Raw genomic sequence first — 27,811 nt, forward strand, 5'->3', positions numbered from 1 at the left:
CCCCCTCCTCCTCCTCCCTCCTCCTCCTCCCCCCTCTCTCATCACTCACCTGGCCAAGGCTCAGAAGATGGAACTTTTCATCCCTTCAATGGCCTGTATGTCTGCGGCCCTCGGATCAAACAGCCAGAGAGACCAGCTCACAGCCCAGTATTGTCCGATAGCCCCACACACACACACACACACACACACACACACACACACTGCTGGTGGTCCTGTGATGTACCTGACGCTGTCAGCAGCAGTACTGCTCAGCCCATCCCCCATCTGACCCCCAGTAAACACATTGCTGATGTAAACCAATGAGGCTAAATGCTAATCCCCTGCGCGTGGCCCCTGCCCCCTTTGACAGATATGACTCTTCATTCCTGCCTGTGTGGTTGTCTAATGTCTCCAGATCAATGTTTACCCAGAGGTGTCATATTCACATCCACTTTTCTATTCATAGCCCACTGGAAGGGAATTAATTAGTGCCTTGGTTACAGATGGAATCGTTATAGAATCATAGGAGGATCTGGGGATGAGAGTTACCACTTACCGTATCCCATAATCCCCATTAAGATAATGAAATAATATTTAATTGATTCATTTTAAACCGTGTATAAGGGCGCATTTTGCAGTGATAATGTTGATTTGTGATCCTGAGATGATGACACTTCCTAATCAGATTATCGACATACAAATACAAGGTTTGAATGACTCATTCCCCATTAAGCGATTACGAGACACTTGGGTGAATGACAAAACTGGCGTCGCGCTCGTTTTTTTCTTTTTCGGTTTAAGTCCAAACCCGAATAAAACCCTGACACGTGCTGACACACTAATACCATTAAATGTTACTCCTGTGCCACACTCTCACAAGCTCTGGACCGCCTGACTTCTCTTCAGTTGGTTCTTCACAGTTTCAGTAGGAGCCCCGGCCCCCCCAGGCAGTGAGGCTGGTCCCTGGCTGTTTGTGTCCACTATTCTGTAGCGGTTGACAGCTCGAGACCGCTCCTCAGCCACAACAATTGCCACGCGCAGGCCTGTCGTCTGCCACCAGAGGGCAGCAGAGGCCATGCTCTCCACAATCGGGCTTCCGCCATTTCCCAGCGTGCCGTTGAGGAAGACGTGCCTCTCAGGGGACGCCGTTGAGCTTTGAAAAAAGGTGTTTGTGCCTTATGTCACGTTCTGTTACAACATGACCACAAAATGGATGTGTGCGGTTGGCTCGTTGTGGCTGAGGTGTGCAGATCATCCTTTCCTAACATTGTTGCCGCTGGTTTCCATGTACCCAAGGAGCTACAGAAGGCAAGCTGTTTCTAATCACATAGCCCCGGTCCCATAGCCACGGACTTATTGTTAAATCAACCTCTGATCAATTGTGCTTAGGGAATAGGCTTAATAAATGGATTTGAAGAGACACATTTTCACTGAGGCTCCTCTGTAGCATGGCTGTTACTCATTATTGGGTTGGGGTTATATCAGACCCTCTCCATTTCTTCTATCACAGTATTCACTTCTACTAACAATGGGGAAGAATGAGCTTTTATTATATCTGTCCTTTGGATGTTAGTTAAAACAAAAAACATGTATGAATGAATGGTATTAACTAACATTATGGTGTATTCTTCTGTCTGCAGTTTGTCACAAGATCAAATCTGAGTCATTTTTAATGCAATAATATATAATAATATAATTGTCAGCCCATTGAATGGGCTTTCTTATCTTGCTGTCAAATACTGTCCAGCGCCTTACGGCCTGCAGTGCTTTACAGTCGATTTATTGTAACAACCCGTGATTAAATAGCTTGTCTTCAGTAGCACAATGGGACTTGGTGGGTTTTTGAAGGGGTGGTGTACGGGTGGAGGGCATTTTGACGGGGGAGGATGATGGAGGTGTGGAAAGGAAAAGGATGACCCTGACTCGTAGCTCTGTCCCCGGATGGTGGCCCCTGGCGAAGTGCTCGGTTGTCTGCAGAATGTACCTTGAAGGATGTAAAATGTTATTATCTACCTTTTCTTTCTCCTTTCTCTCCTCTTTCTTTTTTAATTTGATCTCACCATTTCGCTCTCTCTCCCGCCAGATTGTATCAGGATAGACTGTAATCTCAGTAAGTGGTTCTATCATTTATTACGACCCAATGTTGCTACTGTATCTAATGTCCCTGAGAAATGCTTTCTCCTTTACTCCATGCAAGCCAATCGATCAAATCAATTCCATTTTATGAAGACCCATTTTGTTACAAAGGATCATTCTATCAGTTGTATGATGTTGGTTGTTAATCAGTCCTCTTTGGTTTTTCATTTTCCATTGCGTGATGTCATTTCCTTATCCATCCCCTCTCATTTCTTTCAATTTTTCCTTTTTTTTCAATTACACCCCCCCCCAACACACTGCCACTACTCATTCCAGTAACATCTTTTGTAGGCATATCCGTTTTGCTTTCCAGTCCGCCCATTTTCACCTTCTCTGCTCGTGTATGTTCACACTCTGGTGAATTCACACTATTGCGTGGTCATGTGACTATACAGGTGATGGATCTCGCCCACGGTTGACTGAACAAACAGGTTAAACTCCCCCTCCCCTGTACAAGACTGACTATGGTCTGAACACGCGCTGTGGCTCTGTCTGCGTTTGTGGCGCAGGGTTTTGTCAGTGACGTGAACGCATTTCCACCACGTTTTACCGACACAAAAGCATTTCAAACGAATTGACGGTCACTAATATGCCATCATCATCATCGTCATCATTGCCGTCGTACTTGTCATGATTTAAAAAGTATGTGCTTGACGAGACTGTGGGTGGAAACGTGTCTTTTCGCCGCCTTTGTGAACCCAGTCCTTGCGACCGGTCTCTTCACGTATTTGATGTATTCCATCACCAGAACCTGATTCAGACTGGCAAGGTGCGCTGATTGAATCGTTTCTGACGGGCTGATCGAATCGTTTCAGGCGCGCTGATCGAATCGTATCAGGCGCGCTGATTGAATCGTTTCTGATGGGCTGATCGAATCGTTTCAGGTTCGCTGATCGAATCGTTTCAGGCGCGCCGATCGAATCGTTTCAGGTTCGCCGGTCGAATCGTTTCAGGTGCGCTGGGGTTAGAATACATCATGTGAAACGAGCGCTCGTTCCAGAGGGCAGGGTTCTATGGCTGCTCTACAAAGGGCCACAGCTCCCTAGATTAGATACATTCATGAGAACAAACCAGTGCACTGCAGTGCATGTCAAGAGAATGACTGCAAACTGTCACTTATACCTGGAAAATGACAAGGTAAGTGCCATGACAAAGAAGAAACTTGCTGTGTGTGTGTTTGTGTGTGTGTGTGTGTGTCATTGAGTGCACAAATGTATACTTATTTTCTTATTTTCAAATGCTAATTTTTTGCTCCCATCATTCCACTCATGCCCTAAAACAAACTATTATTACTGTTGTTATTTAAATTGTTGTACTGGCTGTGTGGCAAGATGATGAACAGTGTTGTTTTCCCAACTGCTGCTAGCGTGACGCACTTTGAAATATTCCCTGGTATTGGTTTGAACTCGGGGACAATAATGCCAAGCCAACACTAGGTGTCACTTTAGCACTGGAACACTTCAGTCGAGTAAATAAGGCACTTAAAAGAAGGGATGGTTATGTTCCAGCAGAGGGCGCACACACACAAGGACACACACATGGGCGCACACACACACACACACACACACACACGGGCACACACTCACACTCAGTCTCCTCCAAATTAGTATTTCGCCTATTTTATGCTGCAGCATGTTGCTGGAAAGTGAGGGGGAAGAAGCGCCATGATAGTACAGTAAAACGAGTGAACGTTCAGGGAGAGTTGTTACTACCATTATTACTCCTACAAATATCTCTAATCAGACGATGACAAATGTGGATCAGCCTGCGGAAACCCAAACGGTTCCGCTTAACATATACGTCCAATAATAGATCTACCGTGCATGACAATCCTAAAAGAAACCCCTCAAAGTCCAGATCCACTTCTTATTTTTCTCTCCAATCGTGTGGCACTTTTAACCTGCAACTCAGGGGTGATTCCCCCCTGATGAAGCCTGAGGCGTTTACTTCTTATGTGAATTTGCTCTGAGTCCCATCCTAAAACCTGCTGACAGGCCACAACCCGAACTGCACTCCATCTCCCACACTACAACAGTTCCGACTGGAGTCCCTAATGGAACGGGGTGATACCGTGGTCAGATTTTGCCCTTAGTCACATCATGCGTTCCACTGAGGTTAATTGAACATGACGTGAATCAGAGGCAGCCTGTCAGGTTAGCTCTGCTGTTAGACTGAGCGAATCGGATGGAGGGGGACGTTCCAGATGCTAGCAGCACCTCTCCAGCTGGGTTAACGCATGTTGTGACATATGAAGGGGAATGTGGCACCGCCGTGACCCCTATATCAATGTCACGCCCTTTGACCTATTTGGCCACAATCCCACGAGTACGTACATTCACAGAAATAGCAGAGCATACACATGTATGCACTTATTTAGTCACACACACACACCAGAGCCTAAACGGTTGAAAACGCTGACACACAGGTTACGGTGTTACTTGCACCCTGTAACACATTACACCCTGTAATACCCTGTACTCTGTAACACTCTGCTCCCTATAACACTGTGTACCCTGTAACACACTGCTCCCTGTAACACTGTGTACCCTGTAACACACTGCTCCCTGTAACACTGTGTACCCTGTAGCACTCTGCTCCCTGTAACACTGTGTACCCTGTAACAAACTGCTCCCTGTAACACTGTGTACCCTGTAACACACTGCTCCTTGTAACACTGTGTACCCTGTAACACACTGCTCCCTGTAACACTGTGTACCCTGTAACACACTGCTCCCTGTAACACTGTGTACCCTGTAACACACTGCTCCCTGTAACACTGTGTACCCTGTAACACACTGCTCCCTGTAACCAACGCGTACCCTCTAACACCCTGCGCCCTGTAGCATCCCGCACCCTGTTACACCTCTACGGTGGCTGTCTTAAGATGAGTGCACTAATTGACAAGTCACTTCTGGATAAGAACATCTGCTTGCTGACTGAAATGGAAAATGGAAGTGTGCTGGCATGTGTGGAGAAAAGTCAGTCATTTATACAGTGCAGAGCAGTGGGGGGTGGCTAAGCAACACTGCCAGGGGCCTTGAGATGACAGGGACAAATCAATAGAACTATTTGACTTAACTATTTTACAAAATAAATCATCCACATAGCTCTTGAAATTCAGTGCTTTGTAAAAGTATCAAACCCCTGAACAGTTCTCTCATACTACTGAATTTCTAATGTTGTTCTGTTCTGATATTTTATAGCCCTTACACTCAAACTCAACTTGTGTGTTTAAGGGGATATTGGTTTTATTTCCGGAAATATTCATTAGAAAATAAAACTGAAATGTGTTGCTTGCATAATTATTCAATCCACAAACATATTTGGTAGAGCCATCTTTTTCTACAATAACAGCCTATAGTCTTTTGGGGAATCTGTATGTACCAGCTTTGCTCACAGTGTTGGGGGATTTCCACCCATTCTTGGCAGGTTTACTCAGGTAGTTCAGGTTTGTTAAATGATGCTTAATTTGTGCCGCGGTTTATAATGGGATTGCATTAGAACTTTGACTGGGCCACTGTAGGCCATTCTTCTTTTGTTCTTGAGATACTCCAGTGTTGTTTTGTGATTGGGATAATTTCCTCCTAAACTGAGAACCACTGGTCAAGAATATACCTGTAGAAATTTGACAGTCACGTAGAAGTAATAGTGAGGTGTAGAAGTAGAATAGATTTGGGGAAGTTGGAGGGATGTGCAGAAGTTGAATAGATGTGTGGAAGTAGGAGACATGTGCAGAAGTAGGAGAGATGTGCAGAAGTAGGAGAGGTGTGGAGAAGTAGAGTAGACGTGTGGAAGAAGGAGAGTTGTGCAGAAGTAGGAGAGATGTGCAGAAGTAGGAGAGATGTGCAGAAGTAGGAGAGATGTGCAGAAGTAGGAGAGATGTGCAGAAGTAGGAGAGATGTGCAGAAGTAGGAGAGATGTGCAGAAGTAGGAGAGGTGTGCAGAAGTAGGAGAGGTGTGGAGAAGCAAGACAGACTGGGGAAAGATAAGTAGGTGATGTAGAAGTGGAGACATACAGTATGTTGTCTCTTCAAATTATTGGCAACATTGACAAAGATAAGCAAAAAAGTCAACCCAGGTAATGAGCTATGTTGATCGTTATACATGTGGAATATATTGTCCCTTATGCACGATGCTGTAGAATCAACCAAAACAACTCACAGGCTTTGCCTGCTTTATGAAGGTCAACAGCCATTTTTATCTCTTTGTTTGGCAATGAATTGCCTTCCCCCACAGTGAGACAAGACGAGGATTTTACATCCTTCTCACTACATTATTGGACCTAAGTGAAACAGTTAAAGTAGATTTCATTTTTTTTTCTAATTTTGTTTCCAAGAATCCCTAGGGATCCGAATAATTATGACGCCTATCCGTTTGAGAAAAACGTATACCCTTTTGTATTATATTATTTCTCAGTATTGACTTCAGTGTGAGCTAGTCCTCCTAACCTGTGTTGTGGCCACGAGTACCTGCATGTTTATGCAATGGCCCTCTGTACGTAATACCCAGGTAGTGTGTGCAGTCCTTGAATGACACTCATGAAGACCTCATGTCATTTCTCAGGGAAACTAGCCACGGCCGTGTTAAACGCTGTTTCCTGGATATGAGCTGTTGCGTTACTAGTCTGGACTATGGTGGAGTTCATTTGAAGTTCTGCCGTGTGTTGACATCAGCATGCAAAATAGATAAAAAAAAGGTTTTCCTCTTTTAAGGCAATTTAACCCTTGAGTGGCGGTCAGGGCATAATTCAACATTCTATTCATCTCCAACTCTTGAAATTCATTACTAGCCACCAACTGCAATCAGGCTTTTTCTATATGAAGGGACCATTTAGGTATTATATCCATGCATATATATTGGCTTTGTTTGAAGTTCAGTGTTAATTGTTAAATCCTCCTAAAATAATTTGCAGTTTGACACCGATATTTATGGATTCCTTAGAAATTAATTCATCTCTGCCATATTTCAAAGTTCCTAACTTAGTCTGGGGTATTGGAATTTGTATATTATCAGCAATTTCGACAGAATTATTTTCCCGATACACTAAATGCTACTTTTTTCCAAATCATTTTGTTGCATGCAGGTAATACGTCTGTATGTTTCTATTGTTCCAGAAATACTGAACCTTTACAAATAATGTTCAAAGTTGAAGAGATTAGTTTTATATCAAAGTATAACTTTTTCCAAGAATGCATGACTTTCCAAGTCCAGGAAATTCTGTGTTATTTTAAGTGAGATATTTCTTTATATTCTAATGATACCAGAATATTACTTCTTTTGGCATAAATTAAATATATTTATTAGACCATTTGAATGTTTGAAACACAATTACGTCTTTGGCAGGAAGGGGTCTTGTAGAAGACTGGACCTTTTCCAGACGCTAAGATTCCGAATTACAATTTCTTCTAAGATAACATATAGCTCAGAAACCTACACATATTTCACAAGACATGCCACTAGTTTTCATTAAATGTATATTAAATTTATAATTGAGAATATGTGCAACACTGCATCCTGCTTGTCTATAGTCCCAGAAGATCAACAGCTTTAGACATACTAGCTACTATGCGTAGCTACTCCAAGGTCCAAACAGTAAGTCAAAGTTAGCAGTAGCCACTATCAGAATGCTTCTTCTTATGTCATCTTGCCATTTTCATTTCAAAGTGTCCTGGGCTCTGCTGCCAAAGTGTCAACTCTGCTAAGTGACCACTTTCCAGACTAGTTGCATGAAATGCACATAAAAGGTACTTGTGGAAATGTTTGCATAATCTCCATTGTCTGAGTTCTGTGTCATTCAGAAATGACTTTAAACATTTTTCTTTCATTTTGTTGACCTATTCTAAATGTATATGACTGTACCAATTCATTATGCTCCGTTAATTATGTTGGTTTGTACTTGTATCAATCATCAGAACAGTTTTGACCTACTACAGTATCCATTCTGGTCTGTAGTACATTAAAGACTGGTTGCTGGTTGCTTATAGGATTGAATCCTCCACAACAACCTGATGTATACTAAAAAGCATTTTATTCTACTACATATAGTGTATTCATAATTATAATATTAGCATTAGAACATATATATTTGTAGATGTAGTATATGTAGATCCTGTGCTTAGATGTTTTTATATTAAAACTTCAGCCTCTTTACTGCATGATGAAAATACTAACATAAGCAACACATGATTTGACTGAGGTAATGAACTGTACATCAATCTGCAAAGCAAATTATAAAACTAGACCGTGTTTACAAAACAAGTGGTAGGATGTCAATAGTTGCTGAAATCAAGAATCCATACTATTGAGTTGGCACCCCTACTGACCTGGAAAGGCTGTGAACAATAATTTTCTCATTGAAATGTGTATTTCTTAAAATAAATTATTTGAAAATAAATTATGTTAAAACGACGAACAGGTACCACAAACTATGACAGGATGTCAAAGCTCAATCAAGTGGAACATAAAACTTATTTTCATATAACTTAAGTGTTTTAAAAGATCCGGAATAAGATTGTTTGTTAGTGTGAGGTGACAACACATTACTCCATTGAACAAAACATACAAATCACATTATTGTGGGAACACATCTGAGAGTATGACTTCGACTGTTTTTGGGGTTTGAATACTTAACTGCCTTGCCTACACGTTGTTGGAATTACAGTAGACCAGCATAGCTGTAGTTGAAAAAGATGGGCTGGAGAACTTCGGTAGAACTTGGCTGTAGTAGGCTTTTGTGGTGCTCATGAGAATTTCCTTTCTTATTCCGCTTCAGACATATTCCACAAGACATGTTTCTTCTTTTCCTTTAGACATATGAATCGTACACACACACACAGCTGCATTCAGGAGCTGCGATAAAACATGTCATAACATTACATATTTTGAAGATTGGAAAAACATGTTCACATAATGTTGTCTCATTTAATTTTCTAAGATTTTCCACTTGCTGCATGTTTAAATATGAAATGAACCAAATGCCTCTTAACATGTTAAACAGAAATGACCTAATAAAATAGGGCTTTGAAGTACAAACTTCAAAGGAATACGTAATCAGAGCCTTTTCCTAACTAAAGATTAAATTAAATGAGCTTGAGTGTGTATGTGTGTGTTTTGAGCATACTATATGCTTGCTTGCATGTTTGTCAAAGTCGTATGTATAGTATGTCGTTTGTTAAAATGATAATGTCCACTGCTATTCAAAAGCAGGTGACTGAATTGCTTCCATTCAGTTTCTCAGCGGTGTCAGCGATATTTGTGCAGTGACTCAAGTGATGCAAATGGTCCCAGCCAGTGCCACTGTGATATGCGACTAAAAGATGCCATATATGAGCTACAGTATCTCCCAAAAGTGAGTATACCCCTCACATGTTTGTAAATATTTGAGTATATCCTTTCATGTGACAACACTGAAGAAATTACATTTTGCTACAATGTTAAGTAGTGAGTGTGCAGCTTGTATTACAGTGTAAATTTGCTGTCCCCTCAAAATAACTCAACACACACCCATTAATGTCTAAACTGCTGGCAACAAAAGTGAGTACACCCCTAAGTGAAAATGTCCCAAATTGGCCCAATTAGTCATTTTCCCTCCCCGGTGTCATGTGATTCGTTAGTGTTGCAAGGTCTCAGGTGTGAATGGGGAGCAGGTGCGTTAAATTTTGTGTCATCGCTCTCACACTCCCTCATACTGGTCACTGGAAGTTCAACATGGCACCTCATTGTTGCTTTACATAAAGATGGTCTAGTCTATAAGAAGATTGCCAACACCCTGAAACTGAGCTGCAGCACAGTGGCCAAGACCATACAGCGGTTTAACAGGACAGGTTCCACTCAGAACAGGCCTCGCCATGGTCAACCAAAGAAGTTGAGTGCACGTGCTCAGCGTCATATCCAGAGGTTGTCTTTGGGAAAAAGACGTATGCGTGCTGCCAGCATTGCTGCAGAGGTTGAAGGGGTGCAGGGTCAGCCTTTCAGTGCTCAGACCATACGTTACATACTGCATCATATTCTGCATGGCTGTCGTCCCAGAAGGAAGCCTCTTCTAAAGATGATGCACAAGGAAGCCCGCAAACAGTTTGCTGAATACATGCAGACTAAGGACATGGATTATTGGAACTATGTGCTGTGGTCTGATAAGACCAAGATAAACTTATTTGGTTCAGATGGTCTCAAGCGTGTGTGGCGGCAACCAGGTGCGTCTTGCCTACAGTCAAGCATGGTGGTGGGAGTGTCATGGTCTGGGGCTGCATGAGTGCTGCCGGCACTGGGGTGCTACAGTTCATTGAGGGAACCATGAATGCCAACATGTACTGTGACATACCGAAGCAGAGCATGAATCCATACTATTGAGACTTGGCCAAGGTGATGGACTGGCCAAGCATGTCTCCAGACCTAAACCCTTTTGAGCATCTGTGGGAAGGTGGTGGTGCGCAAGGTCTCTAACATCCACCAGTTCTGTGATGTTGTCATGGAGGAGTGGAAGAGGTCCTCATTGGCAATCTGTGAAGCTCTGGTGAACTCCATGTCCAAGAGGGTTAAGGCAGTGCTTGGAAAGTGATGGTGGCCAGATATTGTCACATTGGGACCAATTTGGACATTTTCACTTAGGGGTGTACTCACTTTTGTTGCCAGCGGTTTAGACATGAATGGCTGTGTATTGTGTTATTTTGAGGAGACAATAAATTTACACTGATATAAAAGCTATACACTCACTACTTTACATTGTATCAAAGTGTCATTTCTTCAGTGTTGTCACATGAAAAGATATACTCAAATATTTACAAAAATGTGAGGGGTGTACTCACTTTTGTGAGATACTGTATGTGAGCTGTTGCTATCTACTGTTTCTGTCTCTCTTTTAAAAACAATACCAGAAATGTCCCCTCCATGTATCTCGAAAGCTGTACCAGCATTAAGGGAAAACTAGTCTCCGGTGAAATGACAATTATTCAGTGTTTCTCCTGTTTCTTTGTAACAAATCCCCAAGAGAAAGGGTGCAGTTTGAGTCTCCTAGTGACCTTCTAGGTGGAATGGGTTGTGCGGAGTGTACTGATGGTCTGCAAATGGCCTCTCCTTTATCTCTGTCAGACCCATTACTTCACAATATTCACCTGAAACACAGAGCAGTGTGGAGGCAAGGGGGAGTAGAAGGAGGAGAGAATGTAGCTCAGGATACGTAGAGAACGAGGGATGAGGAGGTAAGAGGCAGACAAATAAAAATGAAAGAGATACTAAAAGTGTAACTAAAAGTGAGGGAGATTTATGGAGAGTCCCACGATGCCCGTGGATTGTCGTTCTCCTGAAACTCTTGAACTATGGCACTAGGACAGCCTGATTCCATAAGAGTCCCAATCTTTCACAATACTAAGGGTTTTGGGTGTGTTTCAATATGTACTCCTTTTCTTGTACACTTTGAACTCAAGCAAGTGAAAGAATGTCATAGACTTCAAAGAATTTCATAGACAACAGAACAAGACAATATTTATTTCAAGCCGTGCCAGGTCTCTGTTATCATGAAGACGCAAGGAAATGGAACGGCTTTCCAGTACTGGGAAACCTATTTTGTCTCTTAGTATTCAAAGCACATGGTGAGATGGCAGCCGTTTCTACCTAACAGGCCGACAGGGGGACAGGTTAGGTATGGGCTCGTTATGGGAGGTGTAATGAGAGGAGAAACAGCACATTGCTACTGTCTAGGTTCATATTCCCTCAGCAGAATGATGGGGTCTCCAAGGGCAACTTGGGGCTGCTTCGGGCTGCGAGACGCTGTTCCAAATCAACTAAATCCACCAGGAGAGGGATAAACAGATGAAGGAGAGGGAGGAGAGAGGGGGATGAATGGCAGAGAGATGAAGGAGGAGATGAGTGAGGGGAGATGAGTGAGAGAGCAGAGATTAATTTCTCACCTCCCGATCCATATCTCACCTCCTTCACTATTAGGATTGATCGGTCTTCCACGCTACGTCTCCGCGCTCTCATTTTCACCCTCTGGGTTGCTCGGCATCAGGTATCAACAGCTTTTATCACGTCATGCACGCTAACGGTCCTCGCACAACTTCCTGCGACGGTGGAGGCTGGGGAGATGAGAGCAGCCCCATCGCCCCAGTCTCTCGCCCTTATCACCATAATTGGTGAAGAGGGGCCGCTGCGACGAGCCGTGGATAATCATGGCTGGGGGGGGGGGGGTCATATGTGTGTGGCCGATCCCACTGCGCCTCTCGCTTGTGCCCCCTCCCAGATGCGGCAAATCCGGTCGTGTTCTGGACGCGGACGCCGAGGGTGTTCTGCTGTGGTGGCAGGAAGCGACACTGTCCTCGACTGACTCCCAGGATAGCCTGTTTTCAGGGAGGTAGAGGGAGGGATGCTGTCCTGTTCTCAGTGTGGAGAAGACAAGAGGGGCTGGAGGAAGAGAGATTATGAGACTGGTCTGTTCTCACTATGGAGAAGACGAGGGGCTGGAGGAAGAGATGATGAGACTGGTCTGTTCTCACTATGGAGAAGACAAGAGGGGCTGGAGGAAGAGAGATTATGAGACTGGTCTGTTCTCACTATGGAGAAGACTAGAGGGGCTGGAGGAAGAAGTGATGAGACTGGTCTGTTCTTTCTATGGAGAAGACAAGAGGGGCTGTAGAGAGAGCGGGCTGACTATTTGACTTTTGTTTTGTCAGCGCTATCTGCTGCCCATCGCATCTTTAATCTTGGCGGATGCTGTTGTTGTTAGCCGACTTGCGCCATTAAAACTGTCCTCTCAAGACACAAGCACACGCACACCATCCGCTGGATCTGCAGTTAGGCCCTGCCACCTTCAGAGTCCCCCAGACAGTTAATATGGTCCATGCCAAGGGGTCACGTGATTGAACGTGACGGTCAGGCCGATCCTCAACTCTGGGAAAAGGAAATGGCAACCCGGGGAGAATCCTCCCAGGAACCGCTTCTCACGGCATAGCCTTGCGTAACACGCCGGAGTCACAGTTCCATCACCGAGACTGAGCAATGCCCACGATGGGTTGTGAATCTGTCCGTCACACGTCGCAGGATTTAACAGTGTTAATAAGACAGATATTATCCCCTACAGAACCACCTGGGCCCCATTAAACATTGCTTCCCCGCGTGGCCAGATCCGATGTGAAGCACCCATGTGATATTACAACACTCTATCCACCTCAGCTTTGTATTTAAAAATGGCTTCCAATTTAAATGGTGCTGGGTTTCGTTTTTTAACTAAGGCACACCACAATCTGAAAGTCAATGAGCTGGGGGGGGGGTAACACTGTTGGTGGTCGTGAATCACGAAAATGTACCCATGGGTCTTTAACGTGTTCTTTGCATAGCCCTGCTATTCTATGAATTTAATTTCGGGGCCCATACATAAGGAATGGTTGCAGCTTGCATGCAGTGATTTGAGGTATTGGATTGTAGGGTTTGTGTCCAGGGGGTTTGCTGGAGCCCAAGCAAACTGTTACCATAGCGGGATCAAGGAAAACAAAATCAGAATGCATCAGCATTTGCTGTTGAGTCAAAAATCACATTGTACAATCTGTACCACACAACTAAAATGTGGAAACTGATATATATGTCTTATGTCTTGGTTTTATTTGGGTACAGTAGAGCTCCAGTGTAGTTTTACAGACAGCAGTGTAGTGTGATGGGTCCAGTAGAGCTCCAGAGAGGTTTAACAGACAACAGTGTAGTGTGATGGGTCCAGTAGAGCTCCAGAGTGGTTTAACAGACAACAGTGTAGTGTGATGGGTCCAGTAGAGCTCCAGAGTGATTTAACAGACAGCAGTGTAGTGTGATGGGTCCAGTAGAGGTCCAGAGTGATTTAACAGACAACAGTGTAGTGTGATGGGTCCAGTAGAGCTCCAGAGTGATTTAACAGACAGCAGTGTAGTGTGATGGGTCCAGTAGAGCTCCAGAGTGATTTAACAGACAACAGTGTAGTGTGATGGGTCCAGTAGAGCTCCAGAGTGATTTAACAGACAGCAGTGTAGTGTGATGGGTCCAGTAGGGCTCTAGTGTGTTGGGCTCCAGTGTCGTTTAACAGAGCAGATGTGTTAATCGTGAATGAACCCATCTGCTCCTTTCCAAGCTGGCACTGCGGTCCCACAGGGATGGCAGTATCATAGGGGCATGATACTACTGGGCATGTGACTAGGCGGCATGTGCTGGCAGAGGGCAGGTAGCTCAGCACCGACAAGTCAAGTGAAATGTCTAGAACAGTACGGAGAATATGGATCGAGGGGCCAGACTAGAGATACGTCAGAAATGTGCTCACAGTCATTCAGCAAGCCAATGGGCTGTAGAGGAGTCCAGAGCACAAACAAACTCATTCAGTTATTAAAGAGGCTCACGTGAGGTTGGGTGGAGCCCGATAGTGTGTGTTCTGGGGGGGGCAGGGGGGGGAGTTGGCACAACTCAGGATGACTGTGTGAGTGTAACGAAAGAAAGAGTGATGAGAGAGCTGTAGAGGCGGATGGAGTGATGGTGCCACTCTTCCCTAACAGATGGACGGATGCCAGGGGGAACAGATGGCAGAGGAAAGCGGGGGCACAGGGATGGTACTGAGACTGGTGGCTTCACAGTTTACACGCGCAAGCACACTGATAAACACTCGTATAACACATTTCAAGCATGCGCGCACGCACACACACACACACACACACGGGTACAAACACACACACACACGGGTACAAACACACACACACACCGGTACACACATGTCCGGACGCACACACGAACAAACACCTCCATCCCTCGCTCTGTGAGTGTGTGTCCCGCTCTGTGTGTGAGCAGCTCGTGGAGTCTTTTCCCCTGGCCACGTACTGCGAGTGGAGGAGCCGTCTGTAGGGGAAGACATACCGCTGAATCAGCTTCTCTGAGTCTCCCTCCCGGTGCCAAGGACCTGATAACCTCCTCCTGCATTATACATTCTCTCTCTCTCTCTCTCTCTCTTTTCTCTCACTCACTCTATCACTCGCTCGCTCCTCCTGTCTTCCTCTTTCACTCGCTCTCTCGCTTTCACTCTCCACCAACTCAGGCTGTCGCTCACCCCATGCCTTTCTCTTTTCCCTCCCTCAGTTTCCCTCTATCTCCCTCTCGCACACCCTCAGACTTGTTGACTCCATCCCTCTGCCCTCCTCTGTATCCCTCTGCTCCCCCGCCCCCGCATAGCCAGTGTGAGAGGGCATTTGAAGGGCACAGCCTGTTTCACCCCGCCGTCAGACAGGCACAGGAGCCACACCACACAACCCATGCAGACAGCCGACTTGCACCCATTATCAGCCTGCAGTACAGCTCCGGCACGCGGGGCCATTGTGGAAGACCAGCTGCCAGGAGGCTGTCGACAGGCTGCTTCCCTCTTAACGCCAGTCTATCGTGGCCCTGGGGGGCCCCCCCCCCCGCCCCCCGCCGCGGATGCTTTTAAGTGGCCCCGGAACAGTGAACCTTACTGTAGACGTTCATGGGCTGACTGTGTGTTTGTCTCTCCGTGGGCTCACACCTTCCACTCAGCTTTGATCGCACCACAAGTCTATCTGGGCAGCCCCCCCCCGCCCCCCCCCCACCTCCCCTCCGGTTCCTCAGCCTTGCTCTAAGGATCACTCCAAGTCAGCAGATATTGGTGGTATTTTGTCTCAACAGCACTCTGAAAACCCAGGACCTGTCAACCAGGGTCTGAACTCATCAGTCTGCCCTGCTCGCGTTTTCTCACTTTCACTCTCTATTCCCTCTTTCTCTCTCACTCTCTGTTCCTCTTTCTCTCACTCTCTGTTTGTTTTCTCTCTCACACACATACGCCCACTCATAGACTTGCCGTCTTCCATCGTAGTCGGGCAGAGGTCCTCCCTCTGTCCTCAGAGTGGGGCTGCTGAGCAGAGAACAGTTGGAACAACGGGAATGAAGAGGGAAGCGAGGGAGGAGGGAGGATTCGTCTGAAGCCCGTTTTAATTAGAGTGCAGGCAGACCCGGTGATATTGTTTTCTCTCCCCGCGAGGGTATTCGTGGCTGTACTACTCAATCTCCACCTCAGAACAACACCCTGCAAGGATCTCATCATTATTCCCTCTCTCATGGATTTTTCTGTCAGGCCATCACTATGGGCTACTACAAGCTCTACTCTGCTAACTATGAATGCGAGAGGTTGAAAGGACTAAGGCCTTCTCTCAAGACCTAGCCCTCACCTCTTTCCTCGCCTGCTTTTCAGAAAGCCGTCAGAGGACGTGATCAGAGGGGAAAGACCTTTTTGGCTTTCCAGTCCTTTGGGTTTTCAGATATAGAAGAGGCGAGAATGTGAGCAGTTTCCAGTCGAGAGAAAAGCCTACGAAGACTCTATGAAGTAATGACCTCTAGTTACTTGATTTAGCAGTGTAAACAAAGTACTTGTTATATATTTATGTCATCCTTTTAAAAATGCATGAATCCATCACATTTCAAAGGTTACCACTGATAGTCTTGCATAAAATCCATTATAGTCTGTGCTGTATACAATCCATATACAATCCGCAATCCACAAACTAATAAAACTATATCAAATTCCAAAGGTTATCATTGATAGTCTAACTCAAATTCCATAATTGCCTCTTTAAAACCTCTGCTTGAGGACTCACAAAAGAGCCTCAGAAATGCCTTAGACCGTGGCGTCTTTGTTGAGTTAGGCAGTAGAAAGTGTCTCCGTGGCTGAACCTCATCGTCCGACGATCGCACGGACGCCACCCTCCAACCCATTTGACTCAGTGACTCGTAAATTGCCTGCGGGCCCCTTCTGACCCCAGCCATTGTTTGTTTTTTTGGTGACACATGCCTTCACCCCACCCTCCCAGAAGTGCTTTTACTTTTACGCAAATGAGTCATGAAGCGTTTGTGAGCCAGCTAGCAAGAGTGACGCTATTGCACATGACCGCAACGCAGCTCTTTGTGCCGTAGCCCTGTCGTCTTGCGGCACTCTACAACTGGCACTGATAGCTCCCGAACGCCCTTTCTCTCGGATGCTGGCTGTTAAGCCCTGAGGTGGCCCACAATGCTTTGCTGCTGCCCAATCAGACTTCTAGCCATGTCAGAATTCCTCCCGGTTGCGGCGGCTGTGGCCTAGTTTCTCCAGCGAGCAGAGCTTGTGAGACGACACGAAACACTGAGATGATAGTTTGGGTCGAGAAGGTCTACTGTGCGTCTCTTTTAGCTGAAGAATGGTTCTGCTTTGTTCGGGAAAAACTATGACCTTGGGTCCGGCTGAGTGTCCTGGAACATGCTCATCTCTAGCTAAAATGTCGAGCTGAAATGTGGACCCTGACTTTGTTTAGCCGGTTTACAGACTCCATCAGTATGTGTGGGAATGAAGTGCTGCACTGCAATCCATAGTCACTGATTAAAATGGCGCGTTCATTGATTAACTTGCATTAATCACGGGGGCTTAGATAGAAACACTGCAATGATGTATGATCATTGTTGGTTCGGGAAACACAGTCAATGACATCCACATCAAACCAGGTGGCTGAAACCGGATGGCGGGGTGGAGCTTGAGAAAGAAGAGAGGCTCCGCCAGAGACCCGGAGCCAGAACGCCATCCTCTCTGTATATTATCAGAGTCGTTCCTCTGTGGATCGCAGTGACAAATCCTCCGTGGATCGCAGTGACAAAGGGAGCGGGGCGAGAAAAGTGGAGTCGCAGTGAGAATTAATTGCATTTTAATATCGCTGCTCTTATTAATGATTATCCAGGCACCTGTCTCCGCAGAGGTGAGCGTGTCTGGCTGACAGGGCAGCATAAGCATGGCTTACTGCTTTATTTAGAGTTAAACAATCCTCTGTTAGCCTGCCTAGTGTCTTTATTACCTGGGCATTAGAAAACAGCCAAACATGAGCGTTACAGCAGCCTGCTAGTTCCGAAAGCCAAGTGGTGAGCAATGGCAGTACGCAATGTGACCGAAGTGTTTTTTAGCTCGTTACATTTATTAGCTAATATGATCTCTTCAATCTGCCCCCAAAAGTTCTTAGCAATAACCCTGGCTGTAGCAGATAACCAACCATTGGACTTTATCCCAGGGGGCGCCAGTTTTCCATTCATTCTGCATGCTCAACATCTACTGTGTCTTTAATCTTTCCGCCTTTGTCTCACTTTCGATCTCTCTCTCCCCCTCTCTCTCTACCTACATCTCTCCCAGAGGCTTTTCTTAAACTCGTTCTTCTGTTATCTTTCTGTAACTCTCCTTTTCTCTTCCTCCCTCTCTCTTGCTGCATCTCTCTGCTTCTCTCTTTCTCTCTATGTAGTCGGGGCCTTTGTCTCATATTTACTTCACGTTTTGTGATTGAATGTCTCTTTGTCCAATTGGCCTCAGACTTAAAGCCAGAGGGCATGGTAACAGCAGCAGTAGGAAGTGTGTGTGTGTGTGTGTTTTGGCATGTGCGTTAGCAATTGATGAAACCTTATTTTCCCCCAAAACGAAATAATTTTACCCAGAACCATGGCGGGGGTGTGGGGGGGTTGGCATTCCGCTGAGCCACGCTCCATCATCCGACATGGCACCTCCAGAGCATCATGCATCACACACAGAGTTCTAATATTGGATTTGCCTCTTGCATAAACAAAACATCAAGCCCTAACAGCGTTGGACAGCCACTGCTGGTTCTGTTGATTTCCACCCAGTGCCCTTTTGTCCTGTCGATGCACACTGGAACCCAGAAGCATGCTCAGGAACCTACAGTAGTGTCAGGTGACTAGCTTCCTGGGGGCACTGTACTATTTCAGGCCTGGTTCCACCAGGCAGCGGACTGGAAAACTTCCTCATAATGGCTTTGTTTACAGACCCATTATTTTCCCCTCCTAATCACCGCTCTCTTTGCCTCTGTGAATGCCACCGTGACACACTGTGAGACGACTGTCGTCAGGGCTAGCCTTTTGTTTCTGCCTCCTAGGCTGTGCTGCTTTATGGCTCGTAATTATTGCAATTTTTCTGTTGGTTGGCTTTCAATGTATCGCCCATTAACTAGTGCGATTTTCCTGCTTTGAATGTGTAAACATGGAGCCCCTTTGCTGCAGCTGTTAGCGCTGGAGCAATTAGTATTAGTATCACCGTGACTTTGCACATCCGAAAGGCCAATCGCGCGAACTCACCATAATACGCCTCAATGACAGACAGATTCGGTTCCGCTGCCTTCATCAAAAAGCCACACTCTCACGCCGTCACTCACCAACCCGTTCCCTGCCATCCGCGGTATAATTGGTCCATGTCATTGGATGGAACTATAAATAGAGCCGGGTCCCGGTTGGTGAAAGAGGGGGGGGGGGGGAAGAGGCCGCTTGAGTAAATATGTCTTTAATAAGCATTTCTCCCAACGCCATATGTTGCTGCGTCAAACAGCCATCTCCTGTGGCAGTAGATGCAATTCCGTGCTTGGGAGAGGGAGAACAGAGGAGAAAAGGAGATAGATAGAGCAGCCTGGAGAGGAGGGGTAAAGGAGGAGATCGTTAGAGCAGTCTGAAGAGGAGAGGAGGGGAAAAGGAGGTGATAGGTAGAGCAGTGTAGAGAGGAGTATAGGGGCTAAAAGAGGAGATGGCTAGAGCGGTCCAGGGAAGAGAGGAGGGGAAAGAGGAGGAGATCGTTAGACCAGTCTAAAGAGGAGAGGAGGAGAAAAGGAGGAGATCGTTAGAGCAGTCTGAAGAGGAAAGGAGGGGAAAGAGGAGGAGATAGGTAGAGCAGTGTCTCTTCTCCAGAGTCCAACAGGCGTTGGCTATAAAACATGCCTACCTCTCATGCCTGCTGATTCTGACGGATGTAGGCTGAAATATCCTTTATCTAATCTTTCCCGTCTGAAAGAGTTGTTCCGCCTACAGCCCTGTAATGCCCAGATACCCTCCAGATCTGTAGCCGATCTTCCCACTGCCATTGTGGTGTTTGTGTTGTTTTTTTGTGTTCATTTTGTGCACTGAAGTGACACACACGACTGCGTGCGTGCGGTGCGTGCGTGTGGTGTGTGCGTGTGGTGTGTGCGTGTGGTGTGTGAGACCAACAGGTTTTCTCCATTAGCCATGTCGCATCCTCCCCTGATAGTTGCTGCTACACTGTGCCCTGCCCCTGTCTGACTGGGTAGGTGACCCCGACTCTCCCCTCCAGGTAAAGGGCCCGAGACGGTCTTCGCCGGCCAGAAGCTGAACGACAACGAGTGGCACACGGTGAAGGTGGTGCGCCGAGGAAAGAATCTCCAGCTGTCAGTGGACAATGTGACTGTAGAAGGTAGATGCACACATTCCTTTGGTGGGTGGGGTTGAGGGACGGCGGCAAGGAGAGTGAATGCTACAGTATGACCACGCCTGGGGCTGAGAATATCCAGTTTCAGCCAGTTTGAACCGGTTTGTGGTGCTGGCCATTTTTAGGGTCAGAGTGTTTTTGCCACTTTTTCTCATCTCATTACTGCAAATTACTACCAGGAAGTAATGTGAGATGAATAACGTCATCATAATATAAGTGTGTGGGATAATACAGGTTTTGCTGAACGCTGGGGCTCGAAAAAGATTTCTGTAGCTAGAGATTATTCTGAAATTATTCTGGAATATTGTCAACAGTGCAGTACAGAACGTTTAGAAACATTGATCTCTGTTCCATAAAATATATATATGTTCACATTTTCAATCTAGTTTTCATTAAGAAAGCAGTTTTTCTTTTTTTTTTTTTTTTTACAAAAAGCAATCACTGTTGCATCTGAAACCCCAGAATCCGGTTCATTACTCAACCTGCTTAATGTACTGTGTGTCACCTCTGTCATAAGCCTCGTTGCCATTGGCTAGTTTAAGGCGCCTGACTGACACCCAAGAGGCAGTCTGATTTCAAATAGAATGCAATCAACACCAACGCTGACTCCCTAGGGCATGCCCATGGCATTATTCTGATCCTTCAGTCTTCCATTTGTTTGAAGAACTAACCGTCTCTAGAGTAGTTTGCCATTAGAATATTTTACCTATTTTGTCGTGTTTGTACAAACCATCGTCTTGCCTTTGATTAGCTCCCATAACCGGAGTCTGAAGCCTTTTCCCGAACTAAGGGCCCGGGGAATTCTGACGTACCCCGATCCCCGCCTTCCACCTCTCAGGGCAGATGACTGGCGCCCACACGCGGCTGGAGTTCCACAACATCGAGACGGGCATCATGACGGAGCGGCGGTTCATCTCCGTGGTGCCGTCCAACTTCATCGGCCACCTCCAGGGCCTGACGGTGAACGGCGTGCCCTACCTCGACCAGTGCAAGAACGGCGACATCTCCTACTGCGAGCTCAACGCCCGCTTCGGCATGCGCCACATCATCGCCGACCCGGTGACGTTCCGGTCGAAGGCGAGCTACCTGGCGCTGGCCACGTTGCAGGCCTACGCCTCCATGCACCTCTTCTTCCAGTTCAAGACCACCACCTCCGACGGCCTGTTGCTGTTCAACTCGGGGGACGGCAGCGACTTCATCGTCGTGGAACTGGTCAAAGGGTTAGTCCAGACCTGTTAAAAGTTTGGCGTGTGGAGTTTTTCTTTCTTCTCTGTTGTGTGGGGGGAGGGGCAGGAAATGTGAGGGTTCCCCTTAAGGTTGACCTCCATTGCGCTGTGTACAGAAAGTGATGTTTGGAGTCATTGCCCTCTGTTTCTCAGGGAGATGTAATTTTCACCTTGGTTTATGGCTCTTTTGAATCCCCGGCATTATTGCTGTTATTATCGGTTGGAAATGGAAGTAGGAGAACATTTTCCACTTTTTTATGGCGCGTTCTAGCCTCACTGCCAGCTGGATACCCGGACCACAGGCCCTGTAGATGCATACAGGCCACACAAAATAGATTTATTTGGCCTGAAAGGTTTCGTTAAGTCGTTAAAGTTTGGAATGCGTGTCTTTCAAATGAAAACCCCAAATAGCGGCATTCAGGACAGTGAATTGTATTACCTACAGTCGACAGACTGTTCATCCTTTCATTCATCAGATCGGAAAAAATGCTTGTTATGATTCATGTACCGTATCCGGCCCCTCGTCCCTCTGCCTGGCATTGTCGCCAAACAAAGACCCAGACCGTCTCTTTCGGGCACACACACAGACAAGCCGGGGCAGGAGAGCACATTTGAGAGTCACCACCAGACAAAGGGCGAAAGGAAATTGTGTTGTGCGTTGACGAAGTGCGCCTCTCCGGGCCCAGTGCCCCTCTCCGGGCCGACGGGAAAGTTTTAAACACATTCGAAATCGGCTAATGATATTTCTGAGGGCCTATTGGGTGAGGTTGAAGTCACTCCCTTCTGCAGGACACAGACGTTTTCTGTCAGCGTGAGCTTTAATTGCTTACGAAGCACTTGGAATTGTTTTCCAATTCGAAATGATTATTGACTTATGTTAAAAACGCAATATGGCGGAAAGGTTTGAGTGTCATATCGTGATTCCGACTATTCCCTAAACAACTCGTCCTTCTCAGTTATGTGAGATCATACTTTATGTATTTTTTTTTTTACTGGTGCTTTCGAGATACCTTCGTTTTTTTTAGGCTGGTGGTTTGTTGTTTTTTCTTTACCCTTAAACATGTATGGGATGAGTCAGCAACATTATTTAAGTACGAGTTATTTATATTTTTGGTTATATTCTATTTGTCTCTGTATTAATGTGCTAGATGGCTATGCTGTGCTGTATGTCAGAACACACCTTTGACCAGAGAGGGCTCTTCAAAGTCTTCTTTTGAAAAGTCTTTCCGAGGGACAACCAACAAAAAATCCTTAAACATGCTTTGCTGGACGTGACTTTGTCAGGTTTATCCTTCTTTTAACTGACTGTGTTCTGCAGGTGACACATGCATTTTGGTGATGGATGATGTTACCACTGGACACACTTTCTATTGAAAGCACTTTCTGCTTTTTGTCTCTTCCACTCTTCGGCTGTCTCTCCCAGACACACACACACACACACACACGCGCGCGCGCGCGCGCGCCTCCAGTCACGACCTAAAGTCACCTGACCTGTCTTCACAGCTACGTCCACTACGTCTTCGACCTGGGCAACGGCCCTTCCCTGATGAAGGGCAACTCGGATAAGCCGCTCAACGACAACCAGTGGCACAACGTGGTGGTCTCCCGGGACGCCAACAACGTGCACACGCTCAAGATCGACTCGCGCACCGTCACCCAGCACTCCAACGGAGCCCGCAACCTGGACCTGAAAGGTGAGGGTCCACATCCCCTTTCTTTTAGCTTTAGGTTCCTCAGTGTCTCATTAAGCTGGCAGTCACTACTGTCACTTAGCAACTAGCTCTGTTATGTGCAGGGCCGGTTGCTAACGTGGGAACAGGTGGAAATAATTCTGGGGCGGGGCACTGATTGTAATAATATTAGTGTCATCCATAAGTGAGGGGGCCCAGGCATATATATTTTTAGGGGACCCAGTATTCCTGGTCACGGCCGTGGTAATGTTGTTCATGTTTCCCCAATATGGAAGCCTTCTTCCTTTACTTCATGTCTCCATGACTTGAGCTTTTTCGGTGAGTTACGAAGTCTGAAGCGTTCAGCTGTGTCTTCAGGAAGTCCCAGCTGGGGTCAGCTGTGACTTGTGGAACGTAGTCCCTCGAGGCTGGTCTGTACTCACTCAGCTGGCGCTTTGACTTGGATGTGACTCAGGATGTGACTCAGTGAAGCGGCCTTTCATGTACATGTTCCACACAACCTTGACAGCATGCTGGTGTCTCTCTCTTACTAGAGCTCAGAAGGTACTGAAAAGTTATAGGAAAGTGTTGTTCTGTGTTTGTGTGTGTGTGTGTGTGTTCTACTATACTTGTGCGGGCCAGATGTTGTCACATGTATAGAAAACCCTTTAGAAATAATTGAAAGTGAGGATATGGAAAGTGTGTGCGTGGTTTTGTTTGTGTGCTATTTGATACAGTTTTCAATCCCTTATGCAGTTGATTGAACAAAGCCTCTTTAAGGCTCTTCAAGAAGGAGATACGCACATGAGCGTTATCAGTCCATGACGTGACAAGTCCAAGAATGGTCTGCGAATTGAATCATGAAGGCAATTTATTTTCCTATTGTAAAATGAATGATTACATCACAACACATTCTCATCCTATTTACACGACGGCGCCACCATTGACGAGGCGTTAGTCTTAAACCGACAATGCGGCCTCAGCGCCGTGTCGACTGTTGACCTTTCATACGGTCGAATAGAGTGGTGCTTTGGAAGGTGGCCGTACCCTTTCAGACAGTCCCGCTCCTGGCATTGTATGTTCAGTATTGTTTCCCTGACAACTACGAACGTTCCCGGATTCATGCGTTTTGGTTTTTTCGGTCGGACGCCTTTTACTTCTGCTGAACATCGAGTTAAGTCCGGGTATGACTATGAGGTAATGTAGGTAATGTGCTTTTTTAAAAGAGAGAGCGTGCTGCTCCCGGACAGGAGACCGCTGGGCCGCACTAATGCTGTTCGAGATTATTTAATTGACAGTTGTGGTCGCCTAGGTGATGGAGGATAGTCTCGCCTCTGAGGCAACATTTCTTTGCAGACAAGTGGAAATGCCTGCACGCTGGCGGCTCTAAACCGTCTCTGGGGTTTCCTGTAGGCCTTTGAGAAGCTGCAGAGTTCCTTTACAGATATACACCTGCGCCATGACCAAAACGCTTCTGAGGCGTCCCTGTCCACATGTAAAGGGCAGTTTCAAGACACTGATAACATAGACAAGGCATCATTCTAGGCGTATACGTTATTAGTTACAAAACAAAGCATATGAGGGTTTTAGGTTGGTGTCTGGAATAGCACTTTGTGACCACTGCTGATGTGATGAAGGGCTTTATATAATAAACATGATTGGTTACCAGGGCATAAGCTTGTTTTGGCTAACCCAAACATAAAGCCACGCTCATCTCATTAATTTGTACCGTCTGACCTGTTGATATTTATAATGAAATCATTGACCAATGAGCGACCCAGACAGAAGTATGACATTGAATTAGAATTAACCCGAGTGGGGCCACATCTGGTAGTGACACCCTGACGGATGAAATGTTTGTGTTCATACATCCATTCAGTATACAGTAGACTAACTAGTGTTTTCCCAACATAGACTGACTAGTGTTTTCCCAACATAGACTGACTAGTATTTTCCCAACATAGACTGACTAGTGTTTTCCCAACATAGACTGACTAGTGTTTTCCCAACATAAATTAACTTGTGTTTTCCCAACATAGACTGACTTGTGTTTTCCCAACATAGATTGACTAGTGTTTTCCCAACATGGTCCCAACAGCCGGGCATGGTCTGCTTCATCACACCTGTTGTCATATTTCTATGTTGAATGTGTTTAGATTATAGTTATCTTGATTCTATGTTGAGTATTTCATTCCTTGTGTTCATTGATTTCACATGTATCTTTTGTCTTCTCACTTCTGTCTCATTTTCCCTGGAACACCTCCCTAATTAGTCTCCTAGTTCCCTGATGCTTGGTTGGTCATTGTTTCTTGTTACGTCTTTGTTTCCTGTACTTACGTCTCAAGTCCTGTAAAGCCTTGTCATGACAAAGTAAGTCTTTGAATTAAAACTCTTTATTGTTGTTACTCTGAAATTGTGGCATAAAACGTTACCCAAGTATTCACTTGTGTTTTCCCAGCATTGATTCACTTGTGTTTTCCCAGCATTGATTCACTTGTGTTTTCCTGAAACGGGAAGGGCAGAAATTCCCCTATTCTTTGGCCTTCTGTATTTCGGTCCGTACCTGATTTGGGACTAGGGCAGTTTTAATTGGAATCACATTTGGTCCCAAAAAGGTCCTCACAAATGAAGTACGACCTGTGTGTGGGTGTGTGTGTGTGTATATATGCAGTGTTATTTATTCATATTTATAAAAAAGATTCAGCATACAAAGACTCAGGAGGCCTGGGTTCGGGTTAGGCGGAGAGAAAAAAATGCTCCCGGTGCCAAGCACACATCCAGCAAACAAGAGTGGACAGGAAGTAAAATGAAACCTAACAAAAAGCTGGTAAAGGAAACCAGTCCATGCCAGCCCATCATGGACCCTGTTCACCTTGAAATATGATCTTCCCCTTCAGCCGGCGTCGGCATCGCCGGGAAAACGGCCCAATTTCCCAGCCAATCAGCCCCTACAAATATGAACCAAAACTCTTGTCTCGCTGAAGAGATTGAAGAAGAAAAATAACAACAATATCAGCAGAAGCAGCCCCCACATAATCCTCCCCCCATCCTCCGGAGCAGTCTCTGTTTCTAATTCTGTCTGCCATCCGAGGGTGAAACACAAAAATACCTCGGGTTAACTTTCATCTGAGACATGACGGCGGCGATCACAATCGCTTTTCGGAGATGCCTCTGTTTCTCCCACTGCTTACGCTCCGTCAGAATGAAAGCGTCGCTGGAATGGTTGGGATGTGTCTGGTTAGTAGACACTTAATTGGGATTACAGGCCAGTCGTTACTGCTATGGGTACAGGGGGGCTGCCGTCGTGATACTACAAAATGGACAGGGGTGTGAGAGACAGGAGGGGGGTGAGGGGGGTGAGAGAGGGAGGGAGAAAGGGGAGGAGAGGGGTAATAGTGAGGGGTGCGAGCAAGGGGGAGAGACAATGGTAAATTTTATTTATATATATATATATATATAATTTATTTTTTACTGCAAGATTGTGGGTGGTAGATGTACGACCCCAGATGTAGACAACCTGGTCCTGTAGTCCTACATCCGGAATAGGCAACTTTTTCCTGTAGTTCAACATCATGGGTAGTGAACCTGTTCCTGTTGTTCAACATCATGGGTAGTGAACCTGTTCCTGTTGTTCAACATCATGGGTAGTGAACCTGTTCCTGTAGTTCTATGTCAGGAAAGGGGCAAGCTTTTCCTGTTGTTCTACATCTGGGGTAGACCCCTCTTCCTGTTGTCCTACATCATGGGTAGTCAACATATTTCTGAAGTTCTTAATCACAGATAGACTACAGTTCCTGTAGTCCTGCATCATGGGCAGTCAGCCTTTTCCTGTAGTGCTACATCATGTGTAGGCAATCTGTTTCTGTTGTCCTACATCAGGGGTAGACGACCTGTACCTGTAATTCTAAATTAAGGATAGGCAACCTATTCCTGTAGTCCTACATCAGGGATAGACCATCTTTTCCTGTAGTCCTACATCAGGGATAGACCATCTGTCCCTGTAGTCCTACATCAGGGATAGACCATGTGTTCCTGTAGTCCTACACCAGATATAGACCATCTGTCCCTGTAGGGTGACGAGGACTACTCAGATTCAGTGTGTGCCTTGGATGTTTCAAATGGCTGCCAGACATTAAGCGAGCATTGTGTACCAAACCCTTGGCCCCCCTGCTTAAGACCCCACATTGCTTACACTGTCATTTGCATATTCAGAAATGTGTGAAATTTCCAACGACCCATTAGACGATTCGTCTCCGTAAACGAAACAGAAGGCAATTTGTGAGGATAAGGAGGGGGTCGGCCATTTCCCCCCCATCCACTGCCAGCTAACACCTTGGCTCTTGTTGGACTCACCAGGCGCTAGTCAGGACTTAACTAGAAACACTGTACGTTTGTTGGGCCGCATGGTGCTTAACTCTTTCTCATTCATTTGTGGTGCTTTGGTTTAATCTAATTTATTTTCTTCATGTTCCCTCAGTGACTTTATCTTTATCTGCTGGGGTAAGGTCGGCGGGGGCCAGCTTTTCAAAAGCCCCCAACCTGGATTACTGCAATCGGACAGG

The 27,811-nt window shown here is 45.8% G+C and overlaps 1 protein-coding gene across 10 annotated transcripts in view; it reads left to right on the forward strand.

Moving 5' to 3' along the window:
* Positions 1 to 27,811, forward strand: part of nrxn2b (neurexin 2b) — a 638,533-nt gene that overhangs the window by 312,315 nt on the left and 298,407 nt on the right. For 6 of the 10 annotated variants that reach the window (XM_029117448.2, XM_029117457.2, XM_029117453.2 and 3 more), the window contains 4 exons: positions 2,063 to 2,089; positions 20,219 to 20,338; positions 21,192 to 21,573; positions 23,083 to 23,273. In XM_029117448.2, the coding sequence (XP_028973281.1) occupies positions 2,063 to 2,089; positions 20,219 to 20,338; positions 21,192 to 21,573; positions 23,083 to 23,273 (720 nt within the window). The remainder of the gene's footprint in view (positions 1 to 2,062; positions 2,090 to 20,218; positions 20,339 to 21,191; positions 21,574 to 23,082; positions 23,274 to 27,811) is intronic. The other 4 variants (XM_029117450.2, XM_029117452.2, XM_029117455.2 and 1 more) reach the window with 1 other exon arrangement.

This window comes from Esox lucius, chromosome 24 (genome assembly GCF_011004845.1).
Source record: "Esox lucius isolate fEsoLuc1 chromosome 24, fEsoLuc1.pri, whole genome shotgun sequence".
Classification (NCBI taxonomy): domain Eukaryota; kingdom Metazoa; phylum Chordata; class Actinopteri; order Esociformes; family Esocidae; genus Esox; species Esox lucius.